The sequence below is a fragment of the Rana temporaria genome, chromosome 10 (genome assembly GCF_905171775.1).
Source record: "Rana temporaria chromosome 10, aRanTem1.1, whole genome shotgun sequence".
NCBI classification, from domain to species: Eukaryota; Metazoa; Chordata; class Amphibia; order Anura; family Ranidae; genus Rana; species Rana temporaria.
Window position 1 is genome coordinate 153,291,967 of NC_053498.1, and position 24,000 is coordinate 153,315,966.

Genomic DNA, 24,000 nt, shown 5'->3' on the forward strand with positions numbered 1-24,000 from the left:
CATCAATCCCACCCCCCAATCCCATCCCCCTCCTCCCCAATCCCTCCATAGACGGACATTTCTTCTCATCTCTACACACAACCCGACACCTTCATAAGACACAATGATGTGCTCAGCAAAGGGGCTTCAGGACCCCAAAGACAGTGCAGTGCTTTTAGAATGAATAAAGGGGGGGGGGGCAAGAGGGATCCCCATCAATCTCAATCTGCTACACCAGTGAGATCTCTCTGTCCAGCGATCGTCTTCCACTTTCCTCCGCTCTTTCCCAATAAAGCTCAGCATGATAGAGCCCAAAAATGGCGGCGGCCACAGGGTGGCGTAACAATGCAAAGTGTAGCGGGGGAGGGGGGTGATATCCCATAATATATACATCTCCACATTTCTGGATCCATTTTGTAGCCGGAGATTGAAGCCGATCTCTGGTGTTGTCAGGCAGGGTGGGACTTCCTGTAGATATTTTGGGCATGACAGGTCCTCTTTGTTCTGCATTCTCTGTGTCCTCCATACAAATGTCACCCCTTCCCCCCCCTCCTCCAGGATTCGGGTACCAATCAGAGCTGGAGCTGAGAGTGGCGGAAGCTGCGAGAAGACAATACAACAAACTGAAGATACAGACCAAGGCTGAGATCCGGCAAACGATCGATCGCTTATTGGTTGGCGAGTTCATTGTGAGTTTGTGTGGGAGAGCCGAGTATTGGAGGCGTGTCTGAGATCATTTATGAGAATAAACGCCAATCAGCGAGTCACATATCAAAAGTATCAAAGAACTGATTGATCTGATTGATCTTAAAGGAGAAGCACGGGGAAAGCTTGTTTGGCTCCTCCTCTGGATCACTGAAGTTCATTCTGTGCTCTTGTAATGTTAGAATCGCATGCTTTGTGTCTACATTGGGGGGGGGGGGGGGTGTAGGCTGCCAAGCTACTCCTCTCATAGGAAATCACACCACCTGTGATGTGAACTTTGTGAATGAATTTCTGTACAATGCTCATAGATCCAGAGATGAGTGAGGGGCTGGCGGAAGTATTTCTCCTGATTGATCAGAATAGGTTATTACTTTAGTGAGCGTGATCTGAGCAAAACCGAACAATCTTTACTGAAAAGACTACAAGTTTTATACACCAAAAGAGGAGGTGCCTCATATGACTCTGGAAATACACCTGTGACCAGACCTAATTAACATGTTAATTACCTAATCCCTTTTAGCAGCCTGGCTGTCTCCTGAACTTCAATACACATTATCACAGGAATCCTTTCATACAATACGGGGTCAATTGGCTCCCATGAAAGGATCCTTGGAAGTTAGTCTGGATTCATTAACATTACAACAGACAGGTGTCTGGGGGTGATGACATTAATATCGTTAAAGGGATTGTAAAGGAAAAAAAAAATTCCCTAAATAGCTTCCTTTCCCTTAGTGCCGTCCTCCCTCACTTACCTCAGTGCCGTCCTCCTTCACTTACCTCAGTGCCGTCCTCCTTCACTTACCTCAGTGCCGTCCTCCTTCACTTACCTCAGTGCCGTCCTCCTTCACTCACCTCAGTGCCGTCCTCCTTCACTCACCTCAGTGCCGTCCTCCTTCACTTACCTCAGTGCCGTCCTCCTTCACTTACCTCAGTGCCGTCCTCCTTCACTTACCTCAGTGCCGTCCTCCTTCACTTACCTCAGTGCAGTCCTCCTTCACTTACCTCAGTGCCATCCTCCTTCACTTACCTCATCCTTCCATTTTGCTTTTCAATGTCCTTATTTCTTCTGAGAAATCCTCACTTCCTGTTCTTCTGTCTGTAACTCCACACAGTAATGCAAGGCTTTCTCTCTGGTGTGGAGAAAGCCTCTTGAGAAGGGAGGGGGCGAGCAGGAGTGTCAGGACGCCCACTAACACACAGCTCCTTTCTCTATCTGCAAAGTAGAGAGCGTCCTGACACTCCTGCTCGCCCCCTCCCCCCTCAAGAGGCTTTCTCCACACCAGGGAGAAAGCCTCGCATTACTGTGTGGAGTTACAGACAGAAGAACAGGAAGTGAGGATTTCTCAGAAGAAATAAGGACATTTAAATGCAAAATGGAAGGATGAGGTAAGTGAAGGAGGACGGCACTGAGGTGAGTGAAGGAGGACGGCACTGAGGTGAGTGAAGGAGGACGGCACTGAGGTGAGTGAAGGAGGACGGCACTGAGGTGAGTGAAGGAGGACGGCACTGAGGTGAGTGAAGGAGGACGGCACTGAGGTGAGTGAAGGAGGACGGCACTGAGGTGAGTGAAGGAGGACGGCACTGAGGTAAGTGAAGGAGGACGGCACTGAGGTAAGTGAAGGAGGACGGCACTGAGGTAAGTGAAGGAGGACGGCACTGAGGTAAGTGAAGGAGGACTGCACTGAGGTGAAGGAAGATATTTAGGGAATTTATTTTCCTTTACAACCCCTTTAAGCAATAGACGGTCGGCCTGTTACATTGAACTTCCTGGAACGCCCAAATAACATCTTCTTCATATTTTTGGAGAGATATTGGGGATAAATATCTCTGTCCCATTTTCAGTAGTCCAAGATATCATTTCTCAGTGGCCCTGCGCCCCTAATAGACATAGGAGGTGCATGGGGATCTGTAGCAAGGGGGGTACCCCATACTTTCTAAGGGTTTCTGGGTTCCACAGGCCCCCCTCCCGTCACAATGATGATTGTTTTATCCTCTGTACAGGAGAACAGCAGGCGCTGGACGATACGTCTGGATATTTCTGCTCCTCAGGTGATCTTTCCGGATGATTTTGTGTGCCAGGATCCGGTGTTGGTGGTGGTGGATCTTGGAAGAATCCTGCTCACCAATTCTCACGGTAAGGATCTGTAGGTACTTTGTGATAGGAGGACTGACCTCTGCACATACTCTGTGTGTGAACTCGATTAGTGACATTGGGGGTTATTTACTAAAGGCAAATCCACTTTGCACTACAAATGCATACCCGTCCCGAGCATCTTCCTGTGCCCCGGGTGCCCCCCCCCCCCCCCCCCCCAGCAGCTTTATACTTTTTTGGGCTTTATTTATGGAGAATTCTTCATCTTCTTCCTTATTTTTGTTTCCTCAGCAGATCAAAGTAAAGAGAAGGCCACAGATCAATTATCTGCAGAAACAAACGATTTAAGTGATGACGAATACAAAACTCCTCTTGCAACCCCAACCAGCAGCCCTCCCCCCGAAGCGGAGGGCAAAGCGGGGTCCGACACGGCCAGCTACAGCGGGACGGAGCTGAGTGAGGAGCAGCTGGAGGCTTACCTGCTGAGCGATAAAATGTATGAGAAATACTCGCTGTCCTGCAAGGATCTGCAGATCATGGTTGGGCACGTGAAGGACAACTGGAAGCATCTCCAGGACAATGAAGTGGGCCCGACTCACGTGGTAGAGAAGTTCAATGTCCACCTACAGTTGGAACGTCGATTGATTTACACGTCCGATCCTCAGTATCCCGGGGCAATGCTTTCCGGCACACTCCCAGATCTAAAAATTCACATCAATGAAGATAAGATCTTTGCTTTGAAGAAATGTTTTACCAGCTTGGCAAACGCCGAAACCAAGACGTCTGATAATCTGCTTCTTAGGAAAGAGAAAATATTCCTGGATACGGAAAGCAATGGAAGGATGAAGGACTCTGTGAAGAATCTGACCCAAAGCATTATCACCCTGGAGCAGCACACCCGCGAGGTTCTGGTAGAGTCCAAGCTTCTGCTGGCCGAATTTAAAATCAACTATATGCAGCTTGGTGTGGAAAGCTGTGGTCGGTACATTTCCCTTCTGAAAGTGTTTGGCTGTAATGCCAATCTTGTGAAACGCCCGTATGATATCGATGTGGCCCTCACCGTTCACGGCCTACTTATGGTGGACACGATGCAAACTTATGGTCCTGACTTTGATCTTCTGATGGCTTCCCACAAGAATCTTTGCTTGGACGCCCCAACTGGAAGTCTTCGTGAGAGCAGAGCCCAGTCCCCGGTATCTGACAACGACCTCTCGCCATCTGGTCCATTCACATTTAAAAATAAATGTACTTCCTTCGAAAACATGAGCCTAAAAGACCAGGAATCTCTCATCCGACTCGAATACCAGTTTGTCAGCTCCGAATGTCCTTCCATGAACTTGGACAGCTCCTTGCAAGTCATGACTGTCCAGGTCAACAATTTGGACATCATCCTCAATCCGGAAACAATGGTTGCTCTTATCGGGTTTCTTCAGAAATCTTTCCCGAGAGAGAACGAGGAGGCCAGTCCTCAACCCTTGAAGGACAGTTTTGAAAGCAACTTTACAGAGCAAGAATTTTTTCAGTCCACGTATGAGCAGAACACTCAGATGGCAATTGACATTCACAGGCTAAACATCCTGCTCTTCAGGACCATCAATACCCCGGATGGAAGAAGTAGTGGAAAGAAGATCGCCACGGCCAGCATTGGTGGTACGAGGGTCAACGTCGCTCTAGGGACTAGATTTGATGTCAATGGCTCTCTCGGCTGTCTCCAACTTATAGACCTTGCCCAGGATTCCTCAAAAAAACAATATGTGATCAGCATAGGCAACACAGCTGCCTATGAAGGCCAAGGATGTGATGCCGAGGCTCTGGAGGCCATGTTTGTTAAACGAGACTCCCAATATATTCCGATGGAGGCGCTGAGTTTTACTTTTGCCGAGAAGTCCAAAGAAGAATTTGCACTTAATCTTAAGATGGCGTCTTTGCATTATAACCATTCAGCCAAGTTTCTGAAAGAGCTGACCCTATCGATGGACGAGCTGGAAGACAACTTCCGGAACATGCTGAAGACCGCCGCCTCAAAAGTCTCCTCTGTGCTGGCCACCAAAACCGCCGAGTACAGCGAGATGGTGTCGCTCTTCGAGACGCCGCGCAAACATCGGGACTCTGTTCACTATGAAGCGGATGAATACGACGGGTTTAGTCCCGTCAGTGACAAGATGGATACAGTGAAACTTATTCTGAACATTAATATAGAGTCTCCGGTGGTGTCCATCCCCCGCACTCCCGGCAGCACAGAACTTCTTGTTGGGCACCTCGGTCAGATATCCATTCAGAACTTTGTGTCGGATGAGGACCACTCCAGCAGTGACCGGTTACACGTGGAGATCAGAGATATAAAGCTCTACTCCTTGAACAGCAACGTTCTCTCTCATAAAGAATATCGGCGCTCAGAATCGGAATCCTCGCGGTCTGGCTCGGCCAGTGTCAGCAGCCAGGAGGAGGCGCATTTCACCCGCCATGATTTCTTCGAGTCTTTGCAGAAGAATCAAGGTGAGTTTTAATATTTTGTTTCTTCATTTTATGGCTTTGTATATAAAGAGTGATGTATTTTCCGGTGTATTAGACGATCGGACGTATAAGACCACCCCCTAATGCTACTGCATTTCCTAAGTACTCACTGTATCGCATGACCCCCCCTTCTGAGGCTTCATATTGCCTAGATTCCCTTCTTCTCCATTGAAGTTGGAGCCATACAGCGCTGAGCCAATCACAGCGAGCGATGTATTCTATTAATGAATACAAAGCCTGCTCGGATTGGCAGAGGCGGTGAAATCATCAGCCCGCGACGCTCTGACTCACTGCAATGTATCCTGCTGGGATTGGCAGAGGTTTTCGCCAATCCCAGCAGGCATAGCAGGCTCCGTATTCATCAACAGAGTGCATCGCCCCCCGGGATTGGCTGAGCGGCGCATACTGTATGTATACAGTATTACCAAGCACATTCATCTGGCGGCCGCTTCACCTGGTGTATAAGAGGACCCTCCGTTTTTTGGCTGTGAAATTTAGGTGTAAAAGGTTGTCTGTCTTATACGCCGGAAAATTATGGTAGTGGCAACTATAAGGCAGATTGGCCGTGTGTCAGACAGCGCAATCGGCATCCTTGCTGAAAAAAATCTGAGCTAGGAAGGTTTTGCTTTGTTACACTTTTATGGTTTTACATCATTTGTGGGTTAAGCAAAGATGACCGGCCTGTTCTCTATCGGGGTGCAAGTCAGCAGAAAATAAATACATATACAGTACATCTGTGCAGTACATGATCATTTCCCCATACTTTATCTCTGCAAAGGTTCTCTGAGTACAGAAGAATACCCGATAATCTGTCCGAAATGCACTCGGCTCCTGAGTCCTGCTGTGAGCCAACACAGAGTGGTGTCAGCCCTGCCCAGTTGTCTTTTCCCAAATTGTTCAGACCCACCTACTATCACATCTCTAAGACATAAGGGCGATTTCGTTCTGTAGTCCCATTCTAAGAACTTGGAGGGCTAATTACTCTCCTTGAGAGACCACAGGAGACATGTAGAGAACACAGGGCAGCTCTGATTTTCTGACACGATCGATATCTTTGTTGCTTGCTACTATTATTGATCAGATATCACAAGGAGATGTGTAACGGACTAAAATAGAGCAGATAAGAGAAGCTCTTTGTTTGGGTTTACATAGATTAGTGATGGCGAACCTCGGGAACCCCAGTTGTTTTGGAACTACATGTCCCATGATGCTCCACTACACTGCAGAGTACATGAGCATCATGGGAAATGTAGTTCCAAAACATCTGGGGTGCCGAGGTTCCCCATCACTGACACAGACTGTGAAGGACAATCTTCAGACCGAGACGCCCAGTCAGTGTCTTTTCCTGCACATAAAGAGAACCTGTCATTTATAACCAGCAGAGCCCAACGGAACTCTATTTATTTAGAGGGTTTGTTCGATATTCCGGGACATGATTGTGATCTTTGTTGTGGTTTTCCAGTTTATGACCCGCAGTTGTTAAATATTGTATTTTATTCTCCAGCTTTCCACATATTACACAACACGACCATACAGTTCAAGATGGAGAAGTTTAACATAGAAAGAGACTGCCAGGTGACCTTTCCATTCAATGAAGACCCTTTAGAGGTGGAAAGCATCTTAAAGATTCAGGGAAATCTGGTCAATAATGTTCAGGTAAGTCGGTTATTATTGGGGTTGTGTGGGTGAGCGAGGAAGGTGCTCTCAGTGGATTGCTAAGAGTTAGAACTTGCTGGAGATGGGTTCATGATTGGACCTGACCTTCTCATTCTTCATTGCTGGAGACGGGTTCATGATTGGACCTGACCTTCTCATTCTTCATAGCTGGAGATGGGTTCATGATTGGACCTGACCTTCTCATTCTTCATTGCTGGAGATGGGTTCATGATTGGACCTGACCTTCCCATTCTTCATTGCTGGAGACGGGTTCATGATTGGACCTGACCTTCACATTCTTCATTGCTGGAGACGGGTTCATGATTGGACCTGACCTTCTCATTCTTCATTGCTGGAGATGGGTTCATGATTGGACCTGACCTTCCCATTCTTCATTGCTGGAGACGGGTTCATGATTGGACCTGATCTTCATATTCTTCATTGCTGGAGACGGGTTCATGATTGGACCCGACCTTCTCATTCTTCATTGCTGGAGACGGGTTCATGATTGGACCTGATCTTCATATTCTTCATTGCTGGAGACGGGTTCATGATTGGACCTGATCTTCACATTCTTCATTGCTGGAGACGGGTTCATGATTGGACCCGACCTTCTCATTCTTCATTGCTGGAGATGGGTTCATGATTGGATCTGACCTTCACATTCTTCATTGCTGGAGACGGGTTCATGATTGGACCCGACCTTCTCATTCTTCATTGCTGGAGACGGGTTCATGATTGGACCTGACCTTCTCATTCTTCATTGCTGGAGACGGGTTCATGATTGGATCTGACCTTCTCATTCTTCATTGCTGGAGACGGGTTCATGATTGGACCTGACCTTCTCATTCTTCATTGCTGGAGATGGGTTCATGATTGGACCTGACCTTCTCATTCTTCATTGCTGGAGACGGGTTCATGATTGGACCTGACCTTCACATTCTTCATTGCTGGAGATGTGTTCATGATTGGACCTGACCTTCTCATTCTTCATTGCTGGAGATGGGTTCATGATTGGACCTGACCTTCATATTCTACATTGCTGGAGATGGGTTCATGATTGGACCTGACCTTCTCATTCTTCATTGCTGGAGATGGGTTCATGATTGGACCCGACCTTCTCATTCATCATTGCTGGAGATGGGTTCATGATTGGACCCATCCTTCATATTCTTCATTGCTGGAGATGTGTTCATGATTGGACCTGACCTTCACATTCTTCATTGCTGGAGATGTGTTCATGATTGGACCTGACCTTCTCATTCTTCATTGCTGGAGATGGGTTCATGATTGGACCTGACCTTCTCATTCTTCATTGCTGGAGACGGGTTCATGATTGGATCTGACCTTCTCATTCTTCATTGCTGGAGACAGGTTCATGATTGGACCTGACCTTCTCATTCTTCATTGCTGGAGATGGGTTCATGATTGGACCTGACCTTCTCATTCTTCATTGCTGGAGACGGGTTCATGATTGGACCTGACCTTCACATTCTTCATTGCTGGAGATGTGTTCATGATTGGACCTGACCTTCTCATTCTTCATTGCTGGAGATGGGTTCATGATTGGACCTGACCTTCATATTCTACATTGCTGGAGATGGGTTCATGATTGGACCTGACCTTCTCATTCTTCATTGCTGGAGATGGGTTCATGATTGGACCCGACCTTCTCATTCATCATTGCTGGAGATGGGTTCATGATTGGACCCATCCTTCATATTCTTCATTGCTGGAGATGTGTTCATGATTGGACCTGACCTTCATATTCTTCATTGCTGGAGATGTGTTCATGATTGGACCTGACCTTCTCATTCTTCATTGCTGGAGATGGGTTCATGATTGGACCTGACCTTCATATTCTACATTGCTGGAGATGGGTTCATGATTGGACCTGACCTTCTCATTCTTCATAGCTGGAGACGGGTTCATGATTGGACCTGACCTTCTCATTCTTCATAGCTGGAGATGGGTTCATGATTGGACCTGACCTTCATATTCTACATTGCTGGAGATGGGTTCATGATTGGACCTGACCTTCACATTCTTCATTGCTGGAGACGGGTTCATGATTGGACCTGACCTTCTCATTCTTCGTTGCTGGAGATGGGTTCATGATTGGACCTGACCTTCTCATTCTTCATTGCTGGAGACGGGTTCATGATTGGACCTGACCTTCTCATTCTTCATTGCTGGAGATGTGTTCATGATTGGACCTGACCTTCACATTCTTCATTGCTGGAGATGGGTTCATGATTGGACCTGACCTTCTCATTCTTCATTGCTGGAGATGGGTTCATGATTGGACCTGACCTTCTCATTCTTCATTGCTGGAGATGTGTTCATGATTGGACCTGACCTTCACATTCTTCATTGCTGGAGATGTGTTCATGATTGGACCCGACCTTCATATTCTTCATTGCTGGAGATGTGTTCATGATTGGACCTGACCTTCACATTCTTCATTGCTGGAGATGGGTTCATGATTGGACCTGACCTTCTCATTCTTCATTGCTGGAGATGTGTTCATGATTGGACCTGACCTTCACATTCTTCATTGCTGGAGATGGGTTCATGATTGGACCTGACCTTCTCATTCTTCATTGCTGGAGATGTGTTCATGATTGGACCTGACCTTCACATTCATCATTGCTGGAGACGGGCTCATGATTGGACCCGACCTTCACATTCTTCATTGCTGGAGACGGGCTCATGATTGGACCTGACCTTCACATTCTTCATTGCTGGAGACGGGTTCATGATTGGACCCGACCTTCTCATTCTTCATTGCTGGAGATGTGTTCATGATTGGACCTGACCTTCTCATTCTTCATTGCTGGAGATGTGTTCATCATTGGACCTGACCTTCACATTCTTCATTGCTGGAGATGTGTTCATCATTGGACCTGACCTTCTCATTCTTCATTGCTGGAGATGTGTTCATCATTGGACCTGACCTTCACATTCTTCATTGCTGGAGACGGGTTCATGATTGGACCTGACCTTCTCATTCATCATTGCTGGAGACGGGTTCATGATTGGACCTGACCTTCTCATTCATCATTGCTGGAGACGGGTTCATGATTGGACCTGACCTTCTCATTCATCATTGCTGGAGATGGGTTCATGATTGGACCTGACCTTCTCATTCTTCATTGCCGGAGACGGGCTCATGAATGAACCTGAGTTTAGTCTGGGCTCCCGGGTCAGCGCCCCCCCCCCCCCCCCCCTTCTTTCATCATTGCATTTTGATATAGATTGCGAACCTTCTCGGACTTTCCAGGTGCTCCATAGGTGTATTACACATTCTATAGTATAACAAATCTTTTATTGTATTGGAACAATAATATATGTTATACTGCCGTGCTTAGAACATTCTCCTGGCAAGCCTGTTTAAAGCCTTATTACATTCTAGAAGAGTCTGTCATTTCCATAATACACCTTCTTCTTATATCGTCCTGGATATCCACCTATCAGAGCGTTATCTATATCACTAGGACCCATTTCAGTTTTTCATGCTGATTCCAGTGATGGGACCCGACCACATTCAAGTCTTATCCGCAAGTCTTATCCGCCATCAGGATGCACCGCACAGTGAAGCATTCTCTATTCATATATGTCCCTGACTCCCCACGCTAAGGTACCTTCTTGTATCATGTGCCCCACCGGTGCTCCTGGCTCCTCCTCTCTGTCCAGTGCCCCATGGGAAGACACTTCCCATAGGGGCACTCGTGTGTGTGTGTGTGTGTGTGTGTGTGTGGGATGGCGACATTTAAAATGGCGCCCTGGGAGCAGGGGCACCGGCTGCACAGCGACGGCCTGGAAAAAGGGTCCACAAGACAGGAAAGCAGCATAGACATTGGTGAGTGTGCTGGTTTAGGGGAGGGGAGAGTCCTCTTTAATCTCTGTTTCTCTAGGACAGCAGGAATTTTCAGTACGGCTGTCGGGGCTGGGCTCTTAGCAGCTCCCTTCTCAGGCTGCTTAGCTGCCATATAATTGCCAGCAATCATTCATCCTTCAATGGCTCACCTGGTTATCATTATCTGCTCGTCAGTCCCGCCTACAGTCAGCCCCTTCTGGCTATTTAAACTGCCTTGTTCATTCCTTTCCTGCCTTCGCCTGGTCAACATATGTGGAGACTCCCTGCTGTGTTCCTGTGAAAGACTTTGCCATTCTGATGTCCCTTCTGGTTCCTGATCCAGTTCTTCTGCCTCCGACTACGCTGATCTCTGGTTTCCTGATTACTGACTACCTGCTTTCGTTACTGATCCTTGGCTTATGTTGTGACCAAGTTTACTGATCTGTACCATTTTTTTTTTTTTACCATTATATTAAAATGTGTGATTTTTTTTTTTTTTTCCTGCATTTCTGTCTGTTTCAAGGTTCCTGACAGGACTTTGCATTGAGTGTTACATGTTTGGAGGTGTTTGTAGTCATTATAAATGATCTTGTTTTTGCTCCCTGCAGGTGGTTCTGGCAAAGCACGTGTATGAACAGGTCCTGCAGACTCTGGACAACTTGGTCTACAGTGGAGATGTGAATAAGATGCCTCCGTCCTCCGCCAGCACCTCAGGTCCCGCCACCCCCAATAAATCCGCTCCTAAAGCTGCTGAGGTTTTCATTGAGCAGAAAGAGACCCATTTGTTCAAAGCTCCTCACCTTCGCTCCATAGCCAGCCAATCCGTGTCTACTCAGGAGGTCAAACCCTTTACTCAGATTCAGGCCAATTTCAGCATCTCTGAGCTCCAGATCCAGCTGAGCGGCGATCTCACACTTGGTTCTCAAGGTCTCGTCAGTCTGAGATTTCAAGACTTTGACATTGAATTTAATAAAGAGAACCCCCACACCCTGGCCATACAGATCGCCTTACGTTCCCTTCTGATGGAAGACTTGCTGGAAAAGAATCCCGACTCCAAGTACAAGAATCTGATGGTCTCACGGGGAGCGCCAAAAACATCAAGTTTGGCCCACAAGGAATATTTGTCCCAGTCGTGCCCATCGGTGTCTCATGTGGAATATCCGGACATGCCACGGTCTCTTCCTTCTCATATGGAAGAAGCACCAAACGTCTTCCAGTTATATCAAAGACCAACCGGTACTTCCCGCAAGAAACAAAGGGAAGACATTGATTCGGAGTACCCATCAACTCCCCCACCTTCCCCAACCTCAGAGAGGTCCAAGCCGTCCTGCCTGAAGGATGACTTTGATGACTCCTTGGTCCACATTAATGTGCTCTTAGTGGACAAAAAACACCCTGAATTCTCCTCAAAGTACAAACGCATAAATCGCAGTGTGAATGTGGATTTCAACTGCCTTGATGTGCTAATTACACTGCAGACCTGGGTCGTCATTTTAGACTTTTTTGGAATTGGGTCAACAGCTGACAATCATGCCATGAAGTCCGAGACATTGGACAGCCGGCAGGCCATGAGATCGGAAATGAGCTCCAGCGTCGGCACTCCTGTCCAAGAACAAACCAATACCAAAATGGATCTGAAGGTAATGATAAACCCCAGAGGAACATACTGGAAGTCCACCATAGTTCCATCGCTTTTCACAGTCATGCTACTATCACCCGTGTGGATGGACCCTTTGGGCCGTCTTCACATCCGTGTGGTGCACGATCACACGTGGCGTGCCATTTATATTAAATGTCAACCCAACACACCTTGAAAGCCCAGCCAAGCACATATGCATTGCAGGGCACCACCACGTATAGAGGGCTCTGATCTGTGGGCTGTGGTGAAGTTATTGGAAAAAAATATGTACTGCCAACGTTTTTTATTTTTGCAAGTTGGCGGCACATTAGAAATGAATGTCTTTATGTCTTCATTCAATTCATATGGATGTGCAATTCCCTGCATGTAAGCGGAAACGTACAACGCACTGCAGAGGTATGAAGGGGGCCCAACGTCAGCTGAGCTGTTCTGTGATTGGCTGCTATGGGGTGCAGCACACCTTTACCTGTGACACCTAAAATGTCACCCTTTATAGTCTCTACCATTCCAGTCTGATGTCTGCCGGGGCAGAAAATCACACAGGAACAACAGAGCACACCCCTCAACCAGACTACAATGTACACCATTCAATGTATTGTATGTACAGAGATCACAGAGCCGTGTCCTTGTGTGCGTCTTTATGTCCCAAACGCATTTTATAACACCATGGTAACAGAACCTTAACATTCCAACCTGCCCATTTTATACTGTAGTATTATTATTAATAAACAGGAATCGTATAGTGCTTTATAATGTAGAGGTGGGGGGAAGTACAACTGCAATACAGAAGGAATGGGAGGGCCCAGCTCAAAAATGCATATAGAGTTCATGTTCATTCCACATGTATGTCACATGATCCCTATACCAGACCGTGTACTGACATGTGCGGGCCAACAAAACCCCCCCCCAACCCTGGGCATCAGTGGCCGCCCACCAATATGAAATGTAATGATGGAGCCACTTCATGGATTATATATATTATATTTCCAGAAGCCCTATGTAAATAACTGATATACAAACCCACCTAGATGTACACGTTATCCAAGTGTAAATCCCAACATGTATCCACCACAATGGTGATATTCCAGTATAGAGATGTAAAGCAGACCACAGCCATCTCTCCTCTCACACCCGGCATGTGATGTGTAGATGGGATATGTTTGTGGATATGAGACCTACTGTATGTACAATGTAGTAGGGTGAGCGCACTGATGTGGACCCTGGTGTGTGTTGGTGGGTTTAGGTCTTCTATCTCTCAGTAGGCTGAGCGGACATTAATGTGGACCCCGGTGTGTGTGTGTGTTGGTGGGTTTAGGTATTCTATTTCTCAGTAGAGTGAGCTGACATTGATGTTGACCCCGGTGTGTGTGTGTGTGTGTTGGTGGGTTTGGGTCTTCTATCTCTCAGTAGGGTGAGGGGACATTGATGTGGACCCCGGTGTGTGTGTGTGTGTGTGTGTGTGTGTGTTGGTGGGTTTGGGTCTTCTATCTCTCAGTAGGGTGAGCGGACACTGATGTGGACCCCGGTGTGTGTGTGTGTTGGTGGGTTTGGGTCTTCTATCTCTCAGTAGGGTGAGGGGACATTGATGTGGACCCCGGTGTGTGTGTGTGTGTGTGTGTGTGTGTGTGTGTGTGTTGGTGGGTTTGGGTCTTCTATCTCTCAGTAGGGTGAGCGGACACTGATGTGGACCCCGGTGTGTGTGTGTTGGTGGGTTTGGGTCTTCTATCTCTCAGTAGGGTGAGGGGACATTGATGTGGACCCCGGTGTGTGTGTGTGTGTGTGTGTGTGTGTGTGTGTGTGTTGGTGGGTTTGGGTCTCCTATCTCGCGGACATTGATGTGGACATTGATGTGGACCCCAGTGTGTGTTGGTGGGTTTGGGTCTTCTGTCTCTCAGTAAGGTGAGCGGACATTGATGTGGACCCCGGTGTGTGTGTGTTGGTGGGTTTAGGTCTTCTATCTCTCAGTAGGGTGAGGGGACATTGATGTGGACCCCGGTGTGTGTGTGTTGGTGGGTTTAGGTCTTCTATCTCTCAGTAGGGTGAGGGGACATTGATGTGGACCCCGGTGTGTGTGTGTGTGTGTGTGTTGGTGGGTTTGGGCCTTTTATCTCGCGGACGTTGATGTGGACCCCGGTGTGTGTTGGTGGGTTTGGTGCGGACACTGATGTGGACCCCGGTGTGTGTGTGTGTTGGTGGGTTTGGCGTGTACCGGTCAGCTTATGTCTCTTGTCTCTCTTTACATTGAAAGGTTCACTCTTTATCGTTGGTGTTGAAGAAGACCGCCGGTGAATTGGCGAAAGCGAGCGTATCCAAACTGACTGCCCACCTGGAAAATATTGGTGAGTTTAGGACCAGAGTGATGTACAAGGAAAGGGATATTTTCATACACCGGATTGGCTGATCAGCGAAGCGTCACTTTATTCACCCCCCTCTGGTCATTCGGGAAATCTTCCTCTCGGTGCTCCCATAGGGCTCCATGTGTTGCTCAGACAGGTTCTCTTTATACTAGAAAATGGACTGTGCAGTGCATGTGCAGCTCCTCCCAGAGATTAGTAAATGAGGTGAAGATGCGCTCTACAAAGAATACCCAATCGCATGCATTTATGCTTGTACATGATTGGATGAAAGAAATCAGCAGAGCTTCCCCTCAGATGTGAAGCAAATGCACAGAAGTGCTCAGGAAATTTGCCTTTAGTAAATCCACCTCCTGTGTCTTTTCATGTACTGCAGAGGGTGACCTGGTGTTACAGGGGAGTATCGGCAGCCTGTCCCTGAGTGACCTGACCACCCATGGTGAGCTGTACACCGAGCGCTTCACTACCAGCGGGGACGAGGCGCTAATATTCCACATCTTCAAGTAAGTCTTCCCACACCATTCCTGATCCTGGAGGGGGAGGGGAGCTAAAGGGTTAATTCACCAGCTGGCTTGTATGTTGGTATGAGGTAGGTTGTCAGTCAGCAGTACGTGTACCTGTATGTGTTCTCCATCTTACTGTTGGCTCCGTCTCCAGTACAGCAATCGGCATCCTTCCTGAATGATTATGTAGATGCCGCCATTATGGGTGTGAGCAGAGACTTTCATGGCAATAATGAACCCGTCTACTTTGGAGTGTCGCCCTGTGTCTTCCCACGTCGCCCTGTGTCTTCCCACGTCGCCCTGTGCCTCCCCGCGTCGCCCTGTGCCTTCCCGCGTCGCCCTGTGCCTCCCCACGTCACCCTGTGCCTTCCCGCGTCGCCCTGTCCCTTCCCGCGTCGCCCTGTCCCTTCCCGCGTCGCCCTGTGTCTTCCCGCGTTGCCCTGCGCCTCCCCGCGTCGCCCTGTGCCTCCCCGCGTCGCCCTGTGTCTTCCCGCGTCGCCCTGTGCCTCCCCACGTCGCCCTGTGCCTTCCCGCGTTGCCCTGTGCCTTCCCGCGTCGCCCTGTGCCTTGCCGCGTCGCCCTGTGTCTTCCCGCGTTGCCCTGTGTCTTCCCGCGTTGCCCTGCGCCTTCCCGCGTTGCCCTGTGCCTCCCCGCGTCGCCCTGTGTCTTCCCGCGTCGCCCTGTACCTTTCCGCCTCGCTCTGTGTTTTCCCGCGTCGCCCTGTGTCTTCCCGCGTCGCCCTGTGCCTCCCCACGTCGCCCTGTGTCTTACTGCGTCGCCCTGTGTCTTCCCGCGTCGCCCTGTGTCTTCCCGCGTCGGCCTGTGTCTTCCCGCGTCGGCCTGTGTCTTCCCGCGTCGGCCTGTGTCTTCCCGCGTCGGCCTGTGTCTTCCCGCGTCGGCCTGTGTCTTCCCGCGTCGGCCTGTGTCTTCCCGCGTCGGCCTGTGTCTTCCCGCGTCGCCCTGTGTCTTCCCGCGTCGCCCTGTGTCTTCCCGCGTCGCCCTGTGTCTTCCCGCGTCGCCCTGTGCCTCCCCGCGTCGCCCTGTGCCTCCCCGCGTCGCCCTGTGCCTCCCCGCGTCGCCCTGTGTCTTCCCGCGTCGCCCTGTGTCTTCCCGCGTCGCCCTGTGTCTTCCCGCGTCGCCCTGTGTCTTCCCGCGTCGCCCTGTGTCTTCCCGCGTCGCCCTGTGTCTTCCCGCGTCGGCCTGTGTCTTCCCGCGTCGGCCTGTGTCTTCCCGCGTCGGCCTGTGTCTTCCCGCGTCGGCCTGTGCCTTCCCGCGTCGGCCTGTGCCTTCCCGCGTCGCCCTGTGCCTTCCCGCGTCGCCCTGTGTCTTCCCGCGTCGCCCTGTGTCTTCCCGCGTCGCCCTGTGTCTTCCCGCGTCGCCCTGTGTCTTCCCGCGTCGCCCTGTGCCTCCCCGCGTCGCCCTGTGCCTCCCCGCGTCGCCCTGTGCCTCCCCGCGTCGCCCTGTGCCTTCCCGCGTCGCCCTGTGCCTTCCCGCGTCGTCCTGTGTCTTCCCGCGTCGCCCTGTGCCTTCCCGCGTCGCCCTGTGCCTCCCCGCGTCGCCCTGTACCTCCCTGTGTCTTCCCGCGTCGCCCTGTGTCTTCCCGCGTCGCCCTGTGTCTTCCCGCGTCGCCCTGTGTCTTCCCGCGTCGCCCTGTGTCTTCCCGCGTCGCCCTGTGTCTTCCCGCGTCGCCCTGTGTCTTCCCGCGTCGCCCTGTGTCTTCCCGCGTCGTCCTGTGTCTTCCCGCGTCGTCCTGTGTCTTCCCGCGTCGCCCTGTGCCTTCCCGCGTCGCCCTGTGCCTTCCCGCGTCGCCCTGTGTCCGCCCTCTGCCTTCCCGCGTCGCCCTGTGCCTTCCCGCGTCGCCCTGTGCCTCCCCGCGTCGCCCTGTGCCTCCCCGCGTTGCCGTGTCTTCCCGCCTCGCTCTGTGTCTTCCCGCGTCGCCCTGTGTCTTCCCGCGTCGCCCTGTGTCTTCCCGCGTCGCCCTGTGTCTTCCCGCGTCGCCCTGTGTCTTCCCGCGTCGCCCTGTGTCTTCCCGCGTCGCCCTGTGTCTTCCCGCGTCGTCCTGTGTCTTCCCGCGTCGTCCTGTGTCTTCCCGCGTCGCCCTGTGTCTTCCCGCGTCGCCCTGTGTCTTCCCGCGTCGCCCTGTGCCTCCCCGCGTCGCCCTGTGCCTCCCCGCGTCGCCCTGTGCCTCCCCGCGTCGCCCTGTGCCTCCCCGCGTCGCCCTGTGTCCCTGTGTCTTCCCGCGTCGCCCTGTGTCTTCCCGCGTCGGCCTGTGTCTTCCCGCGTCGGCCTGTGTCTTCCCGCGTCGGCCTGTGTCTTCCCGCGTCGGCTTGTGTCTTCCCGCGTCGGCCTGTGTCTTCCCTCGTCGGCCTGTGTCTTCCCGCGTCGTCCTGTGTCTTCCCGCGTCGTCCTGTGTCTTCCCGCGTCGTCCTGTGTCTTCCCGCGTCGCCCTGTGTCTTCCCGCGTCGCCCTGTGTCTTCCCGCGTCGCCCTGTGTCTTCCCGCGTCGCCCTGTGCCTTCCCGCGTCGCCCTGTGCCTTCCCGCGTCGCCCTGTGCCTTCCCGCGTCGCCCTGTGTCTTCCCGCGTCGCCCTGTGTCCGCCCTCTGTCTTCCCGCGTCGCCCTGTGCCTTCCCGCGTCGCCCTGTGCCTTCCCGCGTCGCCCTGTGCCTTCCCGCGTCGCCCTGTGCCTTCCCGCGTCGCCCTGTGCCTTCCCGCGTCGCTCCTGTGCCTTCCCGCGTCGCTCCTGTGCCTTCCCGCGTCGCTCCTGTGCCTTCCCGCGTCACCCTGTGCCTTCCCGCGTCGCCCTGTGCCTTCCCGCGTCGCCCTGTGCCTTCTCGCGTCGCTCCTGTGCCTTCCCGCGTCGCCCTGTGCCTTCCCGCGTCGTGAAATGTGTCGGTGTGAAGGGGGGAGGGGTGAAGGACAAACATTGATAAGATTATGCACAAGGATGACAAATGCCTATATAATGCTGCTCCCCCCCCCCCCTGTTGCTGATGGTTTTGCTGTCTCCACCCCCCAGGTACGGCCCCCCGGACCCCTTATTAAAGAGAGACTATGACATGTGTGTAAACCTGCGGATGGCCTCGGTCCAGTATGTCCACACCCAGCGCTTCCAGTCCGAGGTGGTGGCCTTCATCCAGCACTTCACCCAATTACAGGATATCCTGGGCCGGCAAAGGGCGGCTATTCAGGGCCAAACGGTAGGTGGGGGGGGGGGAGGCTGAGGAATGCTGAGCCCAGTGGGAGTAGTAGTCCTATTCTTCCATATTGTTTGTTTAGGTCACAGACCAGGCACACCGGGCCTCCCGGATCCGGCTGGACATTGAGGCCGGAGCTCCGGTGCTTCTCATCCCGGAAAGCTCCCAATCCAATAACCTGATTGTTGCCAACCTCGGAAAACTCAAAGTCAAGAACCGATTCCTGTTTTCTGGATCCCACGGGACGTTCTCCCTGAAGGACAAGGTAGAGTTCTAAGATACCATTGTTTCTTCATATATAAAGTATATATACATGGGCGGGGCCACGGGGGAGGGGCCCCAGGTGCAAAGATCTTGGGGTGCAAAGATTACTAAGGATTCAGGGTGGGACGGCAGTCCGTGCACACTCCCTTGGCGGTCCTGTCAGTGGCATGCTCCCCCCCGCTGTGTGGGCAGGTCCAACTGGGCGGTTCTAGAGGTTAAAGGGGGTGGAGCCAAGGAGAGTGAGCCGCAGTCAGAGTGCTAACAGTCCATGGATTAGGATGCATGGGTGCTCAAGGCAGAGGTGTACTGTGGGTTGCCAGTGCCCAGGAATGGCAAGCATTGTGTCTCCCTACTTGGGTGCTCAACCTGCGGCCCTCCAGCTGTTGCGAAATTACAAGTCCCATCATGCCTCTGCCTTTGGGAGTCATTCTTGTACCTGTCAGCTTTGCAATGCCTCATGGGACTTGTAGTTCTGCTGGAGGGCCACAGGTTGAGAACCCATGGAGGGAGACACAATGCTTGCCATTCCTGGGCACTGGCAACCCGCAATACACCTCTGCCTGCCAATGGGGTACAGGAACAAGCAAAGGTCGCCCAATTCCTGAGCTCTTCTGATTGGTGGCTGTCGCCCAATTGCTGACCATGGCTTGTTCCTGGACTCAGCAATTGGGTGACAGCCACCAATCAGAAGACCATGGCTTGTTCCTGGAGTCTTCTGATTGGTGGCTGTCATTCTCCCACACAAACCCCCTTGGACCTTCTCCATGGACTTTGGGGCGTGGTCCCCATGCGGTATCCTGGTACTTATCATGTGTATTGATTATGAATGGCGTGTAGCTGATGGATGTTCATGCTGATGGATGTTCAAGCTGATGGATGTTCAAGCTGATGGATGTTCAAGCTGATGGATGTTCAAGCTGATGGATGTTCAAGCTGATGGATGTTCAAGCTGATGGATGTTCAAGCTGATGGATGTTCATGCTGATGGATGTTCATGCTGATGGATGTTCATGCTGATGGATGTTCAAGCTGATGGATGTTCAAGCTGATGGATGTTCAAGCTGATGGATGTTCAAGCTGATGGATGTTCGATGTGATCGATGTTCAAGCTGATGGATGTTCATGCTGATGGATGTTCATGCTGATGGATGTTCAAGCTGATGGATGTTCAAGCTGATGGATGTTCATGCTGATGGATGTTCATGCTGATGGATGTTCATGCTGATGGATGTTCGATGTGATGGATGTTCATGCTGATGGATGTTCAAGCTGATGGATGTTCATGCTGATGGATGTTCAAGCTGATGGATGATCAAGCTGATGGATGTTCAAGCTGATGGATGTTCGATGTGATCGATGTTCAAGCTGATGGATGTTCATGCTGATGGATGTTCATGCTGATGGATGTTCATGCTGATGGATGTTCATGCTGATGGATGTTCGATGTGATGGATGTTCATGCTGATGGATGTTCAAGCTGATGGATGTTCATGCTGATGGATGTTCAAGCTGATGGATGATCAAGCTGATGGATGTTCAAGCTGATGGATGTTCGATGTGATCGATGTTCAAGCTGATGGATGTTCATGCTGATGGATGTTCATGCTGATGGATGTTCATGCTGATGGATGTTCAAGCTGATGGATGTTCATGCTGATGGATGTTCAAGCTGATGGATGATCAAGCTGATGGATGTTCAAGCTGATGGATGTTCGATGTGATCGATGTTCAAGCTGATGGATGTTCATGCTGATGGATGTTCATGCTGATGGATGTTCATGCTGATGGATGTTCATGCTGATGGATGTTCGATGTGATGGATGTTCATGCTGATGGATGTTCATGCTGATGGATGTTCATGCTGATGGATGTTCAAGCTGATGGATGATCAAGCTGATGGATGTTCAAGCTGATGGATGTTCATGCTGATGGATGTTCATGCTGATGGATGTTCATGCTGATGGATGTTCAAGCTGATGGATGTTCATGCTGATGGATGTTCATGCTGATGGATGTTCATGCTGATGGATGTTCATGCTGATGGATGTTCATGCTGATGGATGTTCATGCTGATGGATGTTCATGCTGATGGATGTTCATGCTGATGGATGTTCATGCTGATGGATGTTCGATGTGATGGATGTTCAAGCTGATGGATGTTCAAGCTGATGGATGTTCAAGCTGATGGATGTTCGATGTGATCGATGTTCAAGCTGATGGATGTTCATGCTGATGGATGTTCATGCTGATGGATGTTCATGCTGATGGATGTTCATGCTGATTGATGTTCATGCTGATGGATGTTCATGCTGATGGATGTTCATGCTGATGGATGTTCATGCTGATGGATGTTCATGCTGATGGATGTTCATGCTGATGGATGTTCATGCTGATGGATGTTCAAGCTGATGGATGTTCAAGCTGATGGATGTTCATGCTGATGGATGTTCAAGCTGATGGATGTTCAAGCTGATGGATGTTCAAGCTGATGGATGTTCATGCTGATGGATGTTCAAGCTGATGGATGTTCGATGTGATGGATGTTCAAGCTGATGGATGATCAAGCTGATGGATGTTCGATGTGATCGATGTTCAAGCTGATGGATGTTCATGCTGATGGATGTTCATGCTGATGGATGTTCATGCTGATGGATGTTCAAGCTGATGGATGTTCGATGTGATGGATGTTCATGCTGATGGATGTTCAAGCTGATGGATGTTCATGCTGATGGATGTTCATGCTGATGGATGTTCGATGTGATGGATGTTCATGCTGATGGATGTTCAAGCTGATGGATGTTCATGCTGATGGATGTTCATGCTGATGGATGTTCGATGTGATGGATGTTCAAGCTGATGGATGTTCATGCTGATGGATGTTCATGCTGATGGATGTTCAAGCTGATGGATGTTCATGCTGATGGATGTTCATGCTGATGGATGTTCATGCTGATGGATGTTCATGCTGATGGATGTTCAAGCTGATGGATGTTCAAGCTGATGGATGTTCATGCTGATGGATGTTCAAGCTGATGGATGTTCAAGCTGATGGATGTTCGATGTGATGGATGTTCAAGCTGATGGATGTTCAAGCTGATGGATGTTCATGCTGATGGATGTTCAAGCTGATGGATGTTCGATGTGATGGATGTTCATGCTGATGGATGTTCATGCTGATGGATGTTCAAGCTGATGGATGTTCATGCTGATGGATGTTCATGCTGATGGATGTTCAAGCTGATGGATGTTCAAGCTGATGGATGTTCGATGTGATGGATGTTCGATGTGATGGATGTTCGATTGTGATGGATGTTGAATAAAATGAATCTTTGTTTCTATTTGCCCCGAAGGATGTCATTTTACACGGATCTTCCTACAAGGATCCGGGGTCCTGGAAGGTATAGCTTGTAGGTGGAAGTTTCCGGAGTGTTCCTCCTCCTCTTATGGAATTCTCTGACGTTCCCTGATTTATAAAATCTTGTGGGCCGCAGAATGTTCTGTTATTGGACCAAATTACTGGCCAATCGCCCAACCCCCCCCAAAAGAAAGCATGTGATGCGATGGATCCCAGAAATTCCATAAGATGGGAGTGGCGTGTTCTCCTCGTATGTTCTCTGTACGGACATACGACTTCTCTGCTTTGTGACTCTCTGCTGTGTGATCCGCACAGAACCCTCCCCCGGTATTGTCCTCGTCACTGACTCGTGTCATTGTGTGGGGGGGCGGCGGCCATCTTGGCAGGGCTTTCCTTCCCGATGTCAGAGCCTCCAGTGAGGAGCGCCGACCTCCGGAGACCAGCCGTGCTTTACACTCACCGGACACCCGTCCCGATGCTCGGTAACACAAATTGCTAACCAGCCAATCACACGGCAGCAACTCAATCCATTTAGGCATCTAGACGTGGTGAAGACGACTTGCTGCATCAGAATGGGGGAAGAAAGGGGATCTCGGTGACTTTCAACGTGGGATGGATGTTGGTGGCAGACGGGCCGCTCTGAGTATTTCTGGGATTTTCACACACAACCATCTCTCTGGATTACAGAGAATGGTGGGGAAAAGAGAAAATATCCAGTGAGCGGCAGTTGTGTGGAGGAAAATGCCTTGAGGTTCTAGAAGTGGAGTGTTTATTGCATGTAAGGATAGCTAAGCTTCTCTGCATCTAAGGCCTTCCCTATATCTGCTCCATCCTATGTATGCTCTGCGATTATCGCTCTGCGTTCTGCATGGCTGTGAGTGGTGGTTTGGAAGTGATTGCATGCCATAGAATCCTCAGTCACCATGGAGTCCCCCCCCCACCTCCTCCCTCACCATGGAGTCTCTCCCCCCCCCCCTCCTCCCTCACCATGGAGTTTCTCCCCCCCCCCTCCTCCCTCACCATGAAGTCCCTCCCCCTACCTCCCTCACGATGGAGTCCCTCCCCCTACCTCCCTCACGACGGAGTCCCTCCCCCTACCTCCCTCACGACGGAGTCCCTCCCCCCTACCTCCCTCACGACGGAGTCCCTCCCCCTACCTCCCTCACGACGGAGTCCCTCCCCCCTACCTCCCTCACGACGGAGTCCCTCCCCCCTACCTCCCTCACGACGGAGTCCCTCCCCCCTACCTCCCTCACGACGGAGTCCCTCCCCCCTACCTCCCTCACGACGGAGTCCCTCCCCCCTACCTCCCTCACGACGGAGTCCCTCCCCCCTACCTCCCTCACGACGGAGTCCCTCCCCCCACCTCCCTCACGACGGAGTCCCTCCCCCCTACCTCCCTCACGACGGAGTCCCCCCCCCCTACCTCCCTCACGACGGAGTCCCTCCCCCCTACCTCCCTCACGACGGAGTCCCTCCCCCTACCTCCCTCACGACGGAGTCCCTCCCCCTACCTCCCTCACGACGGAGTCCCTCCCCCTACCTCCCTCACGACGGAGTCCCTCCCCCCTACCTCCCTCACGACGGAGTCCCTCCCCCCACCTCCCTCACGACGGAGTCCCTCCCCCCTACCTCCCTCACGACGGAGTCCCTCCCCCCTACCTCCCTCACGACGGAGTCCCTCCCCCCTACCTCCCTCACGACGGAGTCCCTCCCCCTACCTCCCTCACGACGGAGTCCCTCCCCCTACCTCCCTCACGACGGAGTCCCTCCCCCTACCTCCCTCACGACGGAGTCCCTCCCCCTACCTCCCTCACGACGGAGTCCCTCCCCCTACCTCCCTCACGATGGAGTCCCTCCCCCTACCTCCCTCACGACGGAGTCCC

General features: G+C 51.1%; 1 protein-coding gene across 1 annotated transcript in view; it reads left to right on the forward strand.

The window, feature by feature from the left end:
• Nucleotides 1-24,000, forward strand: part of VPS13D (vacuolar protein sorting 13 homolog D) — a 335,026-nt gene that overhangs the window by 36,034 nt on the left and 274,992 nt on the right. The window contains exons 15-24 of the mRNA XM_040326719.1: nucleotides 413-668; nucleotides 2,686-2,818; nucleotides 3,071-5,272; nucleotides 6,795-6,946; nucleotides 11,414-12,445; nucleotides 14,693-14,783; nucleotides 15,175-15,301; nucleotides 18,318-18,498; nucleotides 18,578-18,760; nucleotides 22,110-22,157. Of these exons, the coding sequence (XP_040182653.1) occupies nucleotides 413-668; nucleotides 2,686-2,818; nucleotides 3,071-5,272; nucleotides 6,795-6,946; nucleotides 11,414-12,445; nucleotides 14,693-14,783; nucleotides 15,175-15,301; nucleotides 18,318-18,498; nucleotides 18,578-18,760; nucleotides 22,110-22,157 (4,405 nt within the window). The remainder of the gene's footprint in view (nucleotides 1-412; nucleotides 669-2,685; nucleotides 2,819-3,070; nucleotides 5,273-6,794; nucleotides 6,947-11,413; nucleotides 12,446-14,692; nucleotides 14,784-15,174; nucleotides 15,302-18,317; nucleotides 18,499-18,577; nucleotides 18,761-22,109; nucleotides 22,158-24,000) is intronic.